Source organism: Cydia strobilella, chromosome 12, assembly GCF_947568885.1.
Source record: "Cydia strobilella chromosome 12, ilCydStro3.1, whole genome shotgun sequence".
In the NCBI taxonomy this organism is placed as follows: domain Eukaryota; kingdom Metazoa; phylum Arthropoda; class Insecta; order Lepidoptera; family Tortricidae; genus Cydia; species Cydia strobilella.
The window spans coordinates 18121961-18140479 of record NC_086052.1 but is presented as its reverse complement, the minus strand read 5'-3'; the positions used below and the strand labels follow the sequence as shown (position 1 = coordinate 18140479).

The window sequence follows — 18519 nt, the reverse complement described above, 5'->3', positions numbered from 1 at the left end:
TAAAATTAATATATTATTTTATTTTATAACCCTGGGTGGGTATATGCGAACGAGTTGAGTGGGTCAACTACGAACGTCCGACATTGTCCCAATAGAACAAAAGTTGGCTCTTTAACTTGTTAGTTAAAATTAAAAGCAATTCTCTATATGACTTTTATTCTCCATTTTAAAAACGTAATTCTCCATTTTCGAGTCACCAATTGGCGAGAGGTCGCACAGGATCGAGAAAAGTGGCGCTGTCTTGTGTCGGAGGCCAAGTCTCATTTTGGGTCGCTGAGCCAACGGAGTAAGTAAGTAATTCTCCATTTTACGTTTACCTATAAAAAGTGTACAGACGGGTAATCGTCTTCACTAAGTGAAGCCAAGTCTTGGTTAACGTTGTGATTTTTGCCGGGTAGTAGGTATGTACGTTTTTAAAATTTAAGTTTAATCCTGACTAATCTGTTGAACATGATCTCATTTCGGTATTCAAGGCTTTTTAAGACTTTTTAATTTTTAATAGCGGTTCTGGGGCGGTCGTCTACTTTCATCTGTTTCGTAATTTGTTTTTTTTTTTTTATACGACGACGGTGGCAAACAAGCATACGGCCCGCCTGATGGTAAGCAGTTACCGTAGCCTATGGAGTATGGACGCCTGCAACACCAGAGGCGCGTTGCCGACCCTTTAAAAACCTGTACACTCCTTTTTTGAAGAACCCCATACTGTAGCCCCTCGGGAAAACCTCGGCAGGGAGCTCATTCCACAGCCGAAGCGTACGCGGGAGGAAATTCCTCTTAAACCCTACCTCTGCGATACAACCAACCAACAAATGCAAAGCTCCTGAATACATTAGGAGAAAAGAGGACAGCCGCTTCTCCATAAAAACGTAGTCCCCATTTTCCTCTCTGGATATTGACATTATGAAAAATAATTTTACATAATGTGATGTGACAAATTTTTAAATGCTCCTTACTCCTAGATTACTTAAAAATTCAAAAAAACAATCAAACAGGGGCAAAGCTATAATTGATATACAATCAATTTTGTCAAAATATTTTCAATAATGTAGATATAAACATTATTGAAAATATTTTGACAAAATTGATTGTATATCAATCATAGCTTTGCCCGTGTTTGATTGTTTTTTTGGAGGTAAGAAAAGAGGAAAATGAAAACTACGTTTGTATGAAAAGGCGATTTCGCGCGGGTCCTCCACTTTCGTCCTAATAGCATGTCGCAACCCTCACAGCGGCTTACATTTGAGGAAGTCTTGTAATTTGGGTGTCAAGAGGTAAATGTGTAAAGTTCTGATGCATCTTCTATTGTATCTAAAGGTTACATTCCAATTACAACTGCAGCAGTAGCGTTGCAGCAGCGGGAAACAGATGACGGCACTGTCAAGTTCCTTGACAAAATTCCGTTGCTGTTCTTGCCGAATTGCTTTGACGATTAAAATGTCACGCATCTTATCGCAGGGAATGATAGTGTCATCGTCCGTTCGTGGTTCGTGTTGTTGCAATACTGTTCAGCAATGCTTTCACAACTTTAAACCTTAAAACACACACACACACACACACACACACACACACACAAACACATTATCATTTTCATGTAATACTTAAATTTATTATTAGATATCATTGGGTAAATACCATGTTTCTGTTAGAATAATAAATTATTCTTATTCTTAATAGCGGTGTTGTAAATCAAGTTGTAGATAAGCAAGTAATTCTTTCGTATTTTATGTATATACTCGAGTAACTCAAGAACATTGAAAACGGGGAACCTTAGTACATTACAGTTTCAAAGTATCTATATCAAAGTTTAACTACAACGTCAAATCTCTTACCTGGCCAATATCATAGATATTTTATTCCTCAGACTGCAGACTGTATGATTTTACTTCCATAAATATTTAAACCCGTCCAGACTTTACATCTCCCTAGAGTACTTTACCTAGAATATCCACCGTAAGTGCATTTGAAACCTAACTCAAATATTAACTTTATAACCATGCAAAAAGGTACACAATTGGATGAGGTACAAAATGTACATAGAACATAGATTTTATTATGTTAAACGCGATAGAATCCCAGAGGTCAATTCGAACTAACACAATTTTGTGAAATTGTTTTAATTTTGTTCCAATCGCTTGTGCGTTTTGCTGCAAAATGTCTTGATATATTGATACTGACAGTTGTCTCGAAAACAAACCGTAGAGACTAACTAAAGAAGCCCACTCCGCCGCTTACCAGTCCGCCGGACGATATCGGCCTGTCAGTTGTTCGGAACTGTCAAATTTTTGTTCTAACTGACAGGCTGATATCGTCCGGCGGACTGATAATCAGTGGGCCTCATTAACTTATTATACGTAGGTACATTTGATACAACCCGCTATGTACTTTTTGAACAATTAGCGCATTTTACGCGGCTAACTAGGCTTATTTTACATAGCTGATTTTAACGTTTTGTGAACCAATAAAAATAGAGAAAAAAGGCATATTGAGAAATATGCGCCTTAAAGAGTAGTTTCAAAATACGTCAAAAACCATTTTTTTTAAACACGTCGGATTTGCACGTAATGTAACCTACTACCTAAAAGTTAGTTACTTAATACTGTTATTTGTTTTTTCCGACTGATATTAGAATAGGTCCAAGCATACTGATGTCCCAATTTATATAAATAAATAAATACTATAGGGATATTCTTACAAATTGGCTAACTCCCACGGTAAGCTCAAGAAGGCTTGTGTTGTGGGTACTCAGACAATGATATATATAATACTTATACAAATACTTAAATACATAGAAAACTTCCATGACTCAGGAACAAATATCTGTGTTCATCACACAAATAAATGCCCTTACCGGGATTTGAACCCAGGACCATCGGCTTCACAGGCAGGGTCACTACCCACTAGGCCAGACCGGTCGTCAAAATCGTGATATGAACAATAACAGATTTATTTTCGAATGTCGCCTCCGTATGCGCGCAATCGTCTCTTATATTTTGAGTGCACGTTACACAATAAGTTTTCAGGCTTCAGTGGCGTGAAGTCATACTGTATTTAATTTCCCAGTGGGCGGAAAGGTTATATTTTTACAAGGAAAAGCTTAGCGTAGGAATACAGGAGACTATTAGTAAACCAAAACCTTAAAAATCATCATGTGGCGCCGTCTTTTTAATCGACTTAGATTTCAAAAGGAGATTCTAATTTTTTTTTAATGTTTATTACTTTAAATCCGTCGTTTCTCGACCAATTTCGAAAATTATTTTTTTGATTAAAAGTATATACTATATACACATACATACATATAAACCGATTGGTCACATTTTTATCTGATCATGGGATCCATCGAGCTGATCTTATGATGTACACCGGAGGTGGTCATAGGAACTCTGTGAAAATGACGCAACCTCATTGTGTTTGAGTTTTGATCGAATTTTATCAATGAGTATTAGTTGACCGTTGAAAGAAAAGTACAGTCGGCGATAAAAGCTTGTATCAAAAATAACATTTTAGACAAAAAACTTATTTATATTACGTTATATACGAACTGAATAATGCTTGACATGTAATATTTAAAAATATTATGAATAAATGTCTATATCTAGCACCTTTGTATAAAATGAAAGTTTCTATTCTAACTATTATATGCTGCAAGGTTGTGGTTAGCTTATTTAGTATAAATGCATCTCACATGCATTCAATTTATTATAGGGTAACATTGTTCCTTGAAACCCCCGCTTCATAAGCAGACATGCCACACCCAGATGTTAAATTAGTTTAACTCCAACTGGACATGGTAAATATTCAGGAAAGTAATTTAAACGCCAGCTCAGCTTATTCAAACTCGAAACGAAAATAATTTAATATGAATGCATTAATTGCAATCTGAATATGGAGTCCAATTACATTTTAACAACTTGTTATGGTTTTGAACGTGTTTTGATACGATCTTGCAGATCATCTTGGTGATTGGCGCGTTAGTCGCGCACGATTACACTTTATTTTGCAAGCACCAATCAGCGTAAGGCGGTTCCCTGAGCCAGAAGCCAGAAGGCGAAAAATCTCCTTATATGATCATGTTTTTCTAAGAGGCGTTGATATTCGTAGACGTAGAAAAAATATATCTAGTTCTTGACTATATTATCTTTAATATCATAGCTTCCAATACACGAATTGTGACACTTCGCTCGATACAATTAATACCCAAAGTAACCTCTAACTCGGACTTTTAATCCTACTTTCCTCGGTTATTTACTATGTAATACTATTAAAAAAAGAAGAATAAACAATCTTAACTTAAATAGTAATTTCATAGTTTTCGAATTTCGATATTGTAAGGTAACGTTTTTTAAAATAAATAAAAATCGACAAAATTCGATCAAAATTGACACTTGGCGCGCATGATCTTTCCCGTTCTTTCTTGCGAAATGTGACAGTGACAGCGGCAAACCGATGGAACAGCCTTAAACAGCGATCTTCAAAGGCCGTATCAAAATTAGGTCAAAGCTGTAACAAGTTTTGAAATTTGAATCTAGCTCGTGACACGTTTACGTTTTCACGGTTGACATCAAATATAGTTATGTTAAAGCTTTTGTACCTAACTCCTTTATAATAAGGAGAACAAGTAACTGTCAAATATTTTTTGTGACACTTTTATTGCTGACTGTACTTATTTTCATTTGCATGTCTATCGAGTACTTCTTAAGACCGTTCTAATGGGCCTAAACTTGATGTGTTTTTGTTTTTCCATCGAGGAGTTCCTTTCATCATCATCAGAACACCTCCATGTTAGCATATTATTGCATTGTCAGCGGAATTACGATAGTACTCCAAATTTCAACTGAATCAGATACCGGGAAGTGGTTCAAATTTTAGGTTCAAGATTTGAAGCACTATATATATATATATATATATATACGTACAAAGGTATATATATACACAGTGAAACTAAATAAAAGTGTGTAATAATAAAAATGTATACTTACTTATTAACTTTTACGTCGACTGTATAATGGCAATATAAATCTGAGTAAGTAAAGATTTTAGTACCTACCGACATACTTCCTCGAAAGGTCTCAAAATTTTGAAAGCTTTTCTGGTGGCTGGCGTTGAAACTACGGTGCGTATATATTGGTCATTGGCGTCCATAAGGGCCATTCCGTGTTATGCAGCTGAATTACATTGGTGTTGGGCTAGCTTTTGTAAGATAATTAAGGAGGATAAATATTAAGTTAAGATTAAAAACGCGATTTTAATAACCTAAATCGAATGATTTTCCGAAAATTTTCAGTTAAACGCCTTGGTTAAATCCGAACAAAGGTTTCACTTGCATCGTGGTTTCATAAAACCAAACAATTACTTTTGTTTTTAATCCTTGATCATTTTAGAGCTGAGAGGAATTAGAGCAAAAATGAGAAGTATATATTAATTTTTTCCAACGTGAAATAAGTAAATTGCTATAAGACAAATACTTAATGGAAGGCGTCGACGTCAAATTACTTCACGCAGATGGATTATATTTCCGCACTCCGAATTTTTCGGTGTTATATTATAATTCCACATGCGAATATCTCCTTTCTAACCTCCTCCTTTACATATCACATTTCCAAAACAAATTGATTGTCGGAGTTCCTGTTTGGTTTGAGTCCGATCCGATATCGGATGTAGGATCCGACATCCGCGTAGTCTTTAGCGGTCACACACGCGGTGAGTAAGGTTGCCAGAGCTCGAGGGAGAGGAGTGTTAGGGTCGGCAACGCGCATGTAACTCCTCTGGAGTTGCAGGCGTACATAGGCTATGGAGACTGCTTAACATCAGGCGGGCCGTATGCTTGTTTGCCACCGACGTAGTATAAAAAAAAACACACACACACTACAACAAGTATTCTTACACATACGCACACTAACAAATATTATCGGTCCGACAGCTGACAGGGGGCTCCGACATGGCTTTTGATTCTGATTCTACCCGGGTTAGCTTTTGATGGTTTGTTGACATAAGTGACCTTTTTCTTTTATATCACTGTAAGTGTTTTATGTAAATGTAACTCACTGTAAATGTTAAAAATGTAAAATTTTACACCTTCAAGAGGGCTCGAACCTGCGACCATTGGAACACCGGTCCAATCGCTTCTGCCAACTGAGCCAGGGAATTTTTCCATCCCTTCCCTCAACGCTTCAAGGGAGGCGTAGTCCTGCCGGAGGTGTAATTTTTTTCATTTTTGCTTTAATTAAAAAATTGTAGTAACGCTCGCAGACATTTCTGCTTCATAAAACATAGTTCACTGTAAGTATGCCTAATATTTGAAGAATTCCCTCGATTTCTCCATGATCCCATCGTCAGAATGTGACATGATGACCGATTGTGACCTGCTTCAAACGAAAATAAACAGGATTTTCTTAAATAAATGCAACTGAGAAAAACGGGAAAAATAACATTAATAAATGGTGCAGGCGACTTAAGAACCTCTTCTTTTTATATCCGTTAAAAAACTATAAAAACTTTTTTATGTCCCATTTTTTATGTTGGATTGCCCAATCAGCTGTAATCAGTCTGGTTTTGTAAAATTGATTGCTGGATTAGGCTGATTGGGTACTTACCATGAAGTGTACTTACTCGATCATGCAGATATGCAAGTTGCGGATATTTATTTGAAAGTTAGAAATGTTCTCAGATATTTATGGAAAATTAGATTAAATTATTTTTTAAAACGGCAAGATAAGTCTTATAAGATCGTTACCTTTCCATACCGACTTCGGTTGTTCATTCTAGTTTTGTTACCAAGTCGTAATTGTAACGTTAACGATTCCACGATTATGGAAATGACAAGCGAGTTCAGTCGAAATGAAATACGGAATTATTTCGACAAAGCCGAGACCACCTACGAGATTGAGGATTTCATACTCTGCAAAACGTAATCGTATATTTTCTTTTTTGTTCGCTGTTACCGACGCGCGGTAACACGATATATTACATTTAAGTATTTTTTACTTATTTGTAATATATTTGATATTTTTCTCAAATAAGATCACAATTTTTCCATTGACATATTTATTTACACTAGGTACCATGACAACATCAAATCATATACTTGTAACATATGTAAAAAGGTAAGTAATGAAGGTTATCGAAAGGAGTCCGTAACATATTCCCCCGGGAATGCGCGATTAAGCGCATTCAACATCAGTCGAGAGGCGGACAATCTTTACAGCGGGAATCCGCAGTGCTCCCTCGACGGTGCGAACATCGGCGACCTGTACACGACCTGTACTCTCCTCCATCTGTGAAAACTTTAATTATTATGCCTTTCTGGCGTAAGGAGTTGACAATCGGCTGATTATTTCCATAGTTAGTTCGATCGGGATGACGCAGTTCGGTAATAAGTAACTTCACATGTAGATGTTGTAGATGTTGTTGTTGTGATAAAACATAATAGACTGGGTGAGATTCCGACGTAGTTCGCTCACAACTCTGCCTCCTTTCCGCAAAAAAATACGTAATCGGCTTATCCCATAGCCCAGGCCCAGGTAAGCTGTCCATGTTATCCTTGTATTTTTGAGCGTTCGTCGAGTCTCTGTCTCTGGCCATTTTCCTCTCTATTGACAGCCAATTCTTTGAAGCATAGGAGAAGCTCTTAGGCATCACAGGACTGTCTTCTCTTCGTAGCAGTCCTACTTCCCATATCTTGCTATCTTCTACTCTCTTTCTCGTCATTTTTAAGATGTCGATGGCTCTTTCATCCTCTCGGTTCACCTTTATCTTGTTTGTGACTTCGAGAGAGTCAGCATGTCCCACAAAGTGTACAGCGTTGGTATGTGAATGGTAAAATCCGTGTACTATCCAACCAAGTGGAGTCAGGGTAGCTAATGGTTCGGTCCTCATTCCTTGACGGACCTCTTTGGTAATGGTCGCATGCCAGTTGTCTAGGCCGATCAAGAGCTCTGGGACTCCGCGCTCGTAGCATAGTCCAGTCTTGGGTGTCTTTTAGGTGCTCGTATCCGTCGATATTGGCAACAGTCTGTGGCGAAATCGACAATCTTTGGAGGGCTTTGGAGGGTCCAGTAATCTCTACGTCGAGACGTTCTGATCCGCGATGTTCGAAGGTAGTATTCACGCCAGACAGGCTCAACGGTTCGGCGATCCCTTTCAGACCAATTTCATGTCTTGCTTTAGAAGGGTAAGTGTACTTCCTCCATCCAGAAAGGCGTAAGTCAAGTTTGACTTGACTGGCCCTTGGATTCGAACAGGTATGATCTTTAACCAAACTTGAGATCTGGTGGTTCTGCTGCAAGCCGTCGTTTCTTGTAGCGGTTTTTCAGTTTCTACCTCCGCGGTCAGTTGAGGGCTTGAGGTTGATGGATGTTCGCAAGCTGATATTTCGGGCTGACGAAGAACGGGATAATGAAGCAGTCTATTATGTAATATGCGGCATCCCTCTATGCCACACGAGCGGGCTCGGCAGCTCTCTCTATGGTGTTTGGATCTCAGGCACTTAAAGCACACCTTGGCCTCTTTCGCCCAATCCCATCGATCGCCAATTGACAGGCGGAGAAAGTTTTCACAGTTCTTGAGAAGGTGAGTCTTCAAATTACAGTATAGGCACAATATTTCAAGGGGACCTTTGGGCTGATTCGAAGCAGAGCAGGATTTGGGTTCAGGATCAGAATCGCTATCTTCGGATATAGCGTAATGGGTCTTGTGCTGCTGTATCGGTTTTATAGTTGTGCGTTTGGGCTTCCTTCTTCAAGAATTCTGACAGCTTAACAAGTTCAGGTTTGTCATCGAGTTCATGGTCTGACGCATATGAAAGCCAGCGTGACTTTAGATGGGGCATCTTCTGTTTCAGAGTCCGTAAAAGCTCCATATTATATAGGTGTTCGGGTTTATCAAGAGCTTTGATGGTTGACACGCAATTTCGAACCTTACAAGCAAACTTGCTGAGCTGTTCTGTGTTGTCGACGAGTTTGGGTAAGTCTCTGAGCGACTGTATTTCTTCTTGCAGTATAAGTTCTGGTAAGCCGAAGCGCAGCTCTAGGGCTTCCATGATATCATTGACAGGGACATGTGTATCTAAAAGTGCGGCGACAGAGATGCGTGCTTCCCCCCTCAAACATCGTCGAAGTTTTGCAATCAGTTCGTTGTCGGTCGAGGAGGCTCTGATATCTGCGACAGCAGCTTTAAATGAGAGCCATTCGTTGACGTTTCCGTTGTAGTAGGGCAAATCTTTTGGATCAGTCGGACGACTTATATTTGCTATCTCTCGAGCAAGAAGTTGTATGTCTGAGAGCTTGGGATCAGGATGGAGACGTTCATCATCATCGGAGATATTCGGCGGTTCACTCTCACTCAGGGCTGGTTCATGGCGACGGCCTGATTTGTATTGTTCGTTAGTTGTCAGCGACTCCTGGACGCGGCTTCGAGTAGTTCGGATTGATTGAGCACGATGGCTTCTATTAGCGTCTAAGCGTGCTAACGTTACTTCAAGTTCCTTTTGAATGACGGTTTGTTCTAGGTTCAGCTTTGTAAGCTTCAGTTCTGCTAGTTTTTTCGCGGCTGCTAGTTCAGCCTCCTTTTTTTGTACGAGTACGCTTCTAACATCAGATCGGATGGTTTGGTTTCGTTCCGATTTATTCTGGCTGACGGTACTTGCCTTATTCGATCTAACGATTGCAACATCAGATTTTTCTTTAACAGGGGTTGACGTGGTCGGTTCCTTCATATCTCCAGTCGTACCCGGTTCCGGTTCCGGTTCTTGGTTCTTAGCGCGGCTCCTCGTAACTCGCCCCGACATGGTTCAGTTCGGTTCGGTTCAGTATGTAGGGGAAGTAGACGGCGGCGCGGCGCTGGATCATCCGGTTCGAAGGACCACTATGTTACCGACGCGCGGTAACACGATATATTACATTTAAGTATTTTTTACTTATTTGTAATATATTTGATATTTTTAAGATCACAATTTTTCCATTGACATATTTATTTACACTGGGTACCATGACAACGTCAAATCATATACTTGTAACATATGTAAAAAGGTAAGTAATGAAGGTTATCGAAAGGAGTCCGCAACAGTTAGCAGTTCATTGAAAAAATTTAAGAATTAAAAGGCAGTTTTGATCAGATAATTTTATTAAGTTTGTTACTCTCAGTCGCCAGTCAATATGAAGTCAGCGACGCGTTCGCCGATGGCAATGGCGACAGCAGCGGTATTACCGCGCGGCAGCTTAGGCAACGCGCTGAGGTCGGCCACACGCAGGCCGTCTACCCCTCGCACGCGTAGCTGTTCATCTAATACAGCTCCTAGCGGCGCAGTACCCACTGCATGGAACACAGAGTACGTCATATGTCTACAGAAGCACCTCCAGTACCCTTCGCGATCATCTTCATACTCTGGACATCCATCAAACTTCAGGTGCAAAAGAGACGCGTTGTGCGCCCTATATTCCGGCGTTTCCACCAGATGCTCTAGAATCGTAATGCTACGCAGCATTTCCTCTATATCTCTTTCGTCGCTAAGGTAATTTGGGAATATAGCAGGATCATCAGTAGGATCCGGGCTCTTGAGTCGTACAGTGCCAAGGGAATACGGTCGTAGTACCACAGGCGATACAACGAGTAGGGCTTTGTGTACGTTGACAGCACTGAGCTGACGAACTACATCTAAATTAAAACCGAGAACGTGTCGAACGATTAGCTCGATGCCTTGCAGGAGATTGCGGTCTATAAAGGCGTTGATTATTTGTAGCGTCGGGAGTTCGCAGTCGGAACTGTTGTGGGTGAGCTTCCGCTGCTCGAAGTCGTAGCATTTGGTGTTTATCAGCGCGGTGACGTCGATGAGCCCGTCGGAGGCGAGGGGTCCATCTTTTGTTGCCAGCCACTGCACGCCCTGCGCGCCTTTCAGTCCTATCACGAAGGGATTCAGCACGGGGATGCCGAGACCCGGATCAGCTTGTATAACACAGAGTGGTAAAACGTGGTCGCTCATGTTATCGCCGACAGGCAGATCGACGCGAACGGGGATGCTCAAGCTTTCCAAATGGGCAGCGTGTCCTATACCGGACAACATTAGTATCTGAGGGGTACCGATCGCCCCCGCTGAGAGGATTACTTCTTTCCTTGCGTAAAGGCTGAGTTGCTTTTTGACCAATCCCAGCAAATCCAGTTTGTGTTGTGTTATAACCGTAATTCCGGTGGCAATATTGTTCTCATCCAGGATGACGCTGGTGCAACGCGTACGTTTGGCCACTTTCAGCACTTTCTTGACGTCTTTGCGTGTGAGGTACCCACGCGCAGTGCTCATTCGTACGCCTTTGTACACATACCCCACCAATTGAGTCACCCCAATTTGCGATTCAGCATTCACATCTGGATTGAAAGGGATATCTAGAAGTTGGAGACTTTTACTTATTCTCGAATGCCACGAGTTTTTGGAGTCAGTGAAGAATCCTACTTTCATAGTCCCGTTGGTGTTGTGATAGGGAATAGAAGTGGGTGGTAGCTCGTCCAAGTCTTGCAAGCCCTCGTATTTAAGGAAGTATGGTTCGACGTCTTTCCAAGTCCAGCCATCGATGCCAAGGTCGTCGTAATCCCGTCGGTTGCCTCGCGTGTACATCATGTAATTGATGCTTGTGGATCCGCCGAGGCATTTGCCACGGCTGAAGCGACACGCGTTGTCTCGTCCAGAGAGGCAGGAGACGTTATTGGGGATAGTTGGGTATTGCCAGTCTATGTTTGAACCGAGCAGCGCCATAGCAGCTCCGGGGATCTGGAAGGGTGTAAGAAAATAAGTAGCTATTCAAATAAATAGGTTTTAAAATTATAGTGGTAATAAGTGTTTGGCTAAGCTGTTCTCACCTGGGTGCGGTAGCAGGTTAAGCCCCCAAGATATGAAGGCTGGACGTTACCAAGGATGCGACGTCATTGCGATTCATTGGTCGTTATTGGACATGGTCAAGCAACTCTGGTCATGCATTGGTCTCCAGAGCGACTAGTGCTTTGAACACCTCAATTATATCAGTTTAAGTTTAGTTTATATTGTATTTTTAAGCTATCCTTTCATAAATTGTAGATTTTTTCCTAAGGTGTGGCAATAAAGATTTTTTATTTATTTATTTATTTATATGATGAAACCGCAAGCTCCTCCCAACGCTCAGATGGGATGTCGCAAGCTTTGAGATGGCGCTTGAGAACGTCTTTATACCGCAGAAACTGCCCCCTGTGGCTACGTTTCCCATCCTTGAGTTCCGAATAGAAAACGGATTTTTGCGGTTAAGAGACCGGAATTAATAATAAAGTTGTAATAGTTGGCGATTTAAATATAGATTTACTTATCAAAAATAATAATACTAAATCATTATGTAACATCTTAAAACAATTTGGATTTAAGCAACACATTAAACAACCAACTAGAATAACGACATCAACAGTAACCTGTATTGACGACATATACACTAACCTACCTAAAACTGACATTAAAAGTACTAACTGTTATCAAATGAATGTATCTGACCACTTGAGTACGAGCATTGTAGTTAATATGTGTAAAAATAATTTAAATACACGCTATATAGCTATGCGTATTTTTCCAAAGGAGAAAATAAATGGTTTTAAACAAAGCTTAATCTTTTATGAACGGGACGCCTTGTTAGCAAAAAACTTATGTCCTAGTAAACAATGTGAGTCTGTTTTAAATGTTATCAAACACACTTTTGATCTACACTTCCCAGTGAGGAAATGTCCCGTAAAAAATAGGTCCAGTGTGTGGGCCAATGACACTTTGCGACAATTACGTAACCAAATTCGTCTTTGTAAACAAAGTTTATCTATGGGTAATGTCGATATGTTTTCGCACTTGCTAGGACTAGAGTCCCGTTACTCACTACAACTAAAACAAACTAGAACTAAGTATATAAATAAACAAATAGCATTATGTGACGACATGTGTAGGGGTGTGTGGCGTATTATAGCATCCGAGACGGGCAATAACAACAAACGCGGAAGCGGAGCGCTAGACGTACTCGTGAGCAGGTCGGAGGGCGACTACGCTGAGGCGCGTGCGACCGCTGCCGCGCAAGCGCTAAACCGGTATTACACTACTGCCCACAATCCCAAACCATGTCCTAGGGATGCGCTCGCTTACCTAGAAAAATACTTACCGGCCGAGCTCTTGGAATTTCAATTTAGACCATTTACGCTCGACGAAATTGTTCAGACATTAAAGCAAATAAAATGTAAACCATCAAAAGGTAGCAATGATATGACCACTAACATACTCGGATTTCTCCCACCTACCGTAGTATCTTTGCTACTGAAATTGTTTAATGATTGCGTCGCCGCAGGAGTGTACCCGGATCCTCTCAAAATTATTAAAATTCAACCTATCTACAAGGGAAAAGGCGACATGCATATTCTGAAGAACTTTAGGCCTGTCGCGCTGATACCGATCGTCTCCAAAGTCTTCGAGAAATTACTAAGTAAGCGAATAATGAATCACCTTGTAGATAATAACATCCTCGATATACACCAGTACGCGTACCAATCGGGACGGTCGACGGTGAGCGCGGCGCGCGACTTAAAGGCGCGGGTGCTCGCCCACCTCGACGGCGGGCGACAAGTGCCGTATTCTGTGATCTGTCGCGCGCCTTCGAGATGGTAGATCACCAGCTCCTCCTACAAAAAATGTGGTGCTATGGGGTGGGGGGTAACTTTCACAAATTAATTGCGTCATTCTTAAAAAACCGAGTGCAGCGCACCCACGTCCTGAACTCTAAGTCCAGTCTGGATCCCACAGGCGAGTGTGCCGTGCCCCAGGGATCCACGATTGGTAATTACTTATTCTTGTTGCTTATCAATGACATCACAGCTGCTAGCTCCGATGCTGAATAGTAAACGATAGTAGTATTAAGAATCTTACGCTGAATGACCCAGATATCAAAGTGGTTCCGTGCCAACGGCATGCTGTTAAATGTAGAGAAAACCAACTTGATTCATTTCCAACTTCGAAAGTCCCACACAGAGTTAAAAATAAGTATTGACAACACCCCAATACCCCAAGTTGACCAAACCAAATACTTAGGCTTCATTATCGATTCTGGTCTAACATGGTCAGCTCACATAGACATTATGTGCGACAAGTTATCTTGAGCAGCCTTTGCACTATCGAGACTGGCCCCGACACTTTCAGACGAAAATATGAAAAAAGCATACTACGGGTATTTTCACTCGATATTGATTTATGGTGTCGACCTCTGGGGGACAGCGGCTGATCGTGAGCGAGTGTTCAAGCTTCAAAAACGAGCAATACGAATAATCGCGGGGAAACCTTACGACCACTCGGCACTTCCATTATTCATTAAGTATAAAATCCTAACATTACCTAGTGTCTACATTTCAGAAGCGTGTAAGTATGTTATAAATAACATCAGCTCGTATAAAACCCGTGAGCAGCAGTCAGGCAGAAGTACGCGCGGGGGAAATCTGCTTTCGATCCCGCTCCATACTACCGCTAAAGCCAAGAAATCCGTCTATGTCTTAGGAGTCGAGCTATTCAACGCGTTACCTGCCGACATCAGAGATGCCCCTAGTGACGTCACATTTGCTAATAAAATTAAAAAAATGTTATTAGAGATGACCTGCTACACCGTCGACGAATTTATCGATAAGTGTCATCGATCCACACACACAATATAAATAAGTAAAGTACATGAGTACACTAGATATTATAGATGTGATGTTTATGTTTACCATTATTTTGTTTTAAAATTCTATTAATTCTATTATGATTGACATTTGTATTGTGCGGATAATTTACATTTAGTTAAATGTAATCAAATATTATGTACCTAATCTTGACGTGTAAACAATTACCTTTATCAATAAATTATGAATTATGAATTAATGGCGCAATAAGGTAAGAGAAGGTGTAGCTACTTTCGAAGAAGCTCCACTTGAACACCTGGATCAAAAGCGCCTTCAACGGAAGTCTCGACCTAAGCCGTCCTACGCATACACTTATAACGAACAAGGGAAGCTTTATTGTGCACAGTGCGACCGGATATTTAAAACAAACTTCGGTTTTGCGAGCCATATACGTGCTCATCAGAGGAATTTGTAAAGGTCGCCGTTGTCGGACACGACATGGAGGACTATATACATATGATGAAACAGAGAGTATAAGTCGCGGTACTACACATATTTTTTTGTATATAATTTAGTATGGGAGTGCGATCTCTTACGTCAGTAGCGTCAACTGGGATGGGATGAGATGTAAATGGAATATTAAGATGTCGTGGAATGGTTATAAGCTTACATCGCTGAACAGATTGGGGTCATCTCCCGCTTCCACCAGCAGCACGTCGTAGCCAGCCAGCGCCAGCCGCGACGCTGCCGGTATACCGCCTCCGCCCGCGCCAACAACAATGTAGTCAAACTCCTGCCCATCTGTAAGAAAGGAATGTTTTAGCTCATTGCCTACGAATGCATTCCTGAAGAGACCAGTCTAGACATAAAACACCAGTTGCGGAAAGAAAGACCTAAGCCCTCCTACGTGTACACGTTCAACGCAGCTGGCCAACTTTATTGTCACACGTGCAATAGAGCATTTAAGAACAAGTTCGGCGGGGCCAGCCACATTAGGGCTCATGCTAGACAACGTCCATAATGTTAATTTGGGGTCGGATACAGGAGATGATTGGCGCCTCATACAAGGTTGCGCTCTCTGTATGGAAGTCGCTCTACTAACGCCATCTGTTAGATGTTGTGGTACGACGTCGACAGACACAGAGGAGACGCCACATACCCTTTAGGTTAACGGATCTGGGCAGATGGGTAGCGACCAGCGCCAGGCTGTCCCCCACCAGAGCCAGGAGGAAACACGGCAGCAGATGCAGCATGATGACCCTGAAGGTAGAAATATTGAGAACACTACATTCTGACAACAGCAACGCCCTTAACTGACCATGGGTGGACCTGTCTTAAGAGTCACACGAACCCGCCACGCGCGGTTATGCGGTTATCGCGACGTTACGCTCTCATTTTTAAACAACATGCTTAATTAAGAGGCCGGTGTCGATTTTAGTCGCTAAAATGTAAAATTGATAGATTTAGTCCGTGAAATTTTACACCTTTTGTTACCTAATTGAAATAACAAGTACTGGTTTCTATTAGCACGTCTTCTTATATTACCTTTTATCAGATCAATTTTTTGAAAACAGATTCACTAAATCAGTAATGTTTGCTTTTCTGATGGACGTTTAGGTAAACGCGCGTAAAGCACTGATTTTGTCGCTCTTATTTGTAAATTTCGTAAAGTTTGGACTGCTAAACATGGTAATTTTGTATTACACATATCCTGTACTTGACGTTTATCAGACTACATTTTTATTATTATGACTTTGAAGTAGTGTAAATGAAAGTTAGACGAAATCAAATTTCTCCAGAAATTACTTCAAAACAAGTGACAATTTCTCTGAAAATCGACTTAATTTCAACGTAATTTTGATACTTAAACAATCTACAATATTTGCTGAAACTATTCTTATACATCAATTTGTATAATTTACCAACATGTTTTTTTGATGAATTTTTAAAAACTGCCTCTTTTCTTAATGCATTACCGGTGAAGCACGCTCCCGACCTCATTATTAAAAGGCAAGATGAGAAGACGTGCTAATAGAAATCAATACTTGTTATTTAGATATTACGTAACAAAACGTGTGTAATTTCAACGACTAAATCTATCAATTTTACATTTTTGCTCCAAACTCGACTACGGCCTCTTAAATTATATGAAACTTGGCTTGAATATTGAAGTAACATCCATACATATATATACGTCTGGTGCTAGTTTTCGTTGCTAATAATCGTTATACAAAAAAACCGGCCAAGTGCGAGTCGAACTCGCGCGCGAAGGGTTTCGTACGACGTACCATTACGCAAAAAACGGCAAAAAAATCACGTTTGTTGTATGGGAGCCCCGCTTAATTATTTATTTTATTCTGTTTTTAGTATTTGTTGTTATAGCGGCAACAGAAATACATCATCTGTGATAATTTCAACTGTCTCGCTATCACGGTTCATGAGATACAGCCTGGTGACAGACGGACAGACAGACAGTAAAGGTTTTTGTATGTAAAACTTCTTGCTCTAATTTCTTTGAATTAGGTACTATTTCTACTGAATTCAACTTTGTTGCAAGCTATAGCTATAGACCTACTATTAAGACTCAGACAAATGATTACCGACTTATATAAGTATAAAACTTTTAGAAAAATCGTCTTTCGATTCGACCTCGTAAATCTCAAGTCCATTAACGCGCCCTTTTTCAGCGATGACAAAAAAAGGGGTAACCTATGGCTAATTCTACTTATAATTACATTTAAAAGCTTCTGGCTTCCATATCTAAATTACAATCAGTTATACAAACTGAAGTTTCCAAGTCCTCAAACAATACGGAAAGAATCTTTGTACCTTGACAAGGGTCAGAGGGCCTACCACGAACACGAAGTTCGTAAATTGCGGACTTCTTTCTCTTTTACTTCAATTAAGGCGTAATTAGAGTGACAGAGAAAGATACACGTATTTTGCGAACTTCATTGTTTGCGGTAGGCCCTTAATCATGAAAAATTTAAGTTTGTTTGAGATAAAAGATCCATTAGAAGGCCCGGGTTTTTTTTACTTTTTATAGCAAATGAGCCAGGATTTTTCACTTCTTGATGAGTTTGCTGGTTATGTAAATATTTTGAGGCAGACTAAAGGATGACACACAAGAACGTTCCAGGTCCGGGCCATATCAGAAATTTCGTTTTCTATGACGGGTGATCGATGATCATGACCGTTCTAGCCTAAGTCATCCATTCTACAATGTGCGTGACGGTTAAAATTTTGATAGCACACGCAGTGCAAGTGTTATTTAAACTTAAGCGGGGTTTAGACTAGCAAGAACTTGCATGCAATTTACGTGACATTGCTGACTACTAAGGTAAACTGCATTCAAAATGTTTATCAGATACCGTATTGTAATGAAAAAGTTCTAGCTAGTCTAAACCTGTCTTTACAGCATAATTTCATAGAAGTTTGACGTAATAACACTTGCACAGCGTGTGCTATCAAAATGGGTGCAGACTTATCTTGATCTAACTCTAATATTTTCATGTCTACACGTGGCCGCTGGGTTCTGACATGTGGTGTAAAGAGAACGTAGTGATTATATATTGCTCTTTGGTGTAAAAAAATAAAATAAAATAAAAACATTTATTTCGGACAATTCGGAATCGATATATCACAATTTACATATCAAATATAAAATATTAAAATTAAAATTCAATCAACTTTCAAAAATTAAAATTACAGCATTGTTTAAATTATAAAATTACAATTAAAATATAATTAAAATAGAATTAAAATAAATAATTAAATTAAAATTTTAAAAATTGATTGAATAAAATGAACCAGTTAAATTAAATTAAATTACACATCTTAAATTAAATTAAATTAAATTTATTAATGAGGCTAACGTGCATGGCGGACCAGTGC

The 18519-nt window shown here is 40.0% G+C and overlaps 1 protein-coding gene across 1 annotated transcript; it reads right to left on the bottom strand.

The window, feature by feature from the left end:
- Positions 1-10131: 10131 nt before the first annotated feature.
- On the bottom strand, positions 10132-15878 carry LOC134745825 (ecdysone oxidase-like). Its single transcript, XM_063679914.1, has 3 exons — positions 15765-15878; positions 15296-15484; positions 10132-11752 (listed from the first exon to the last, which is right to left on the bottom strand). The coding sequence occupies exons 1-3, from the start codon at positions 15876-15878 to the stop codon at positions 10133-10135; spliced, it is 1923 nt and encodes a 640-aa protein (XP_063535984.1). The 3' UTR covers position 10132.
- Positions 15879-18519: the final 2641 nt, after the last annotated feature.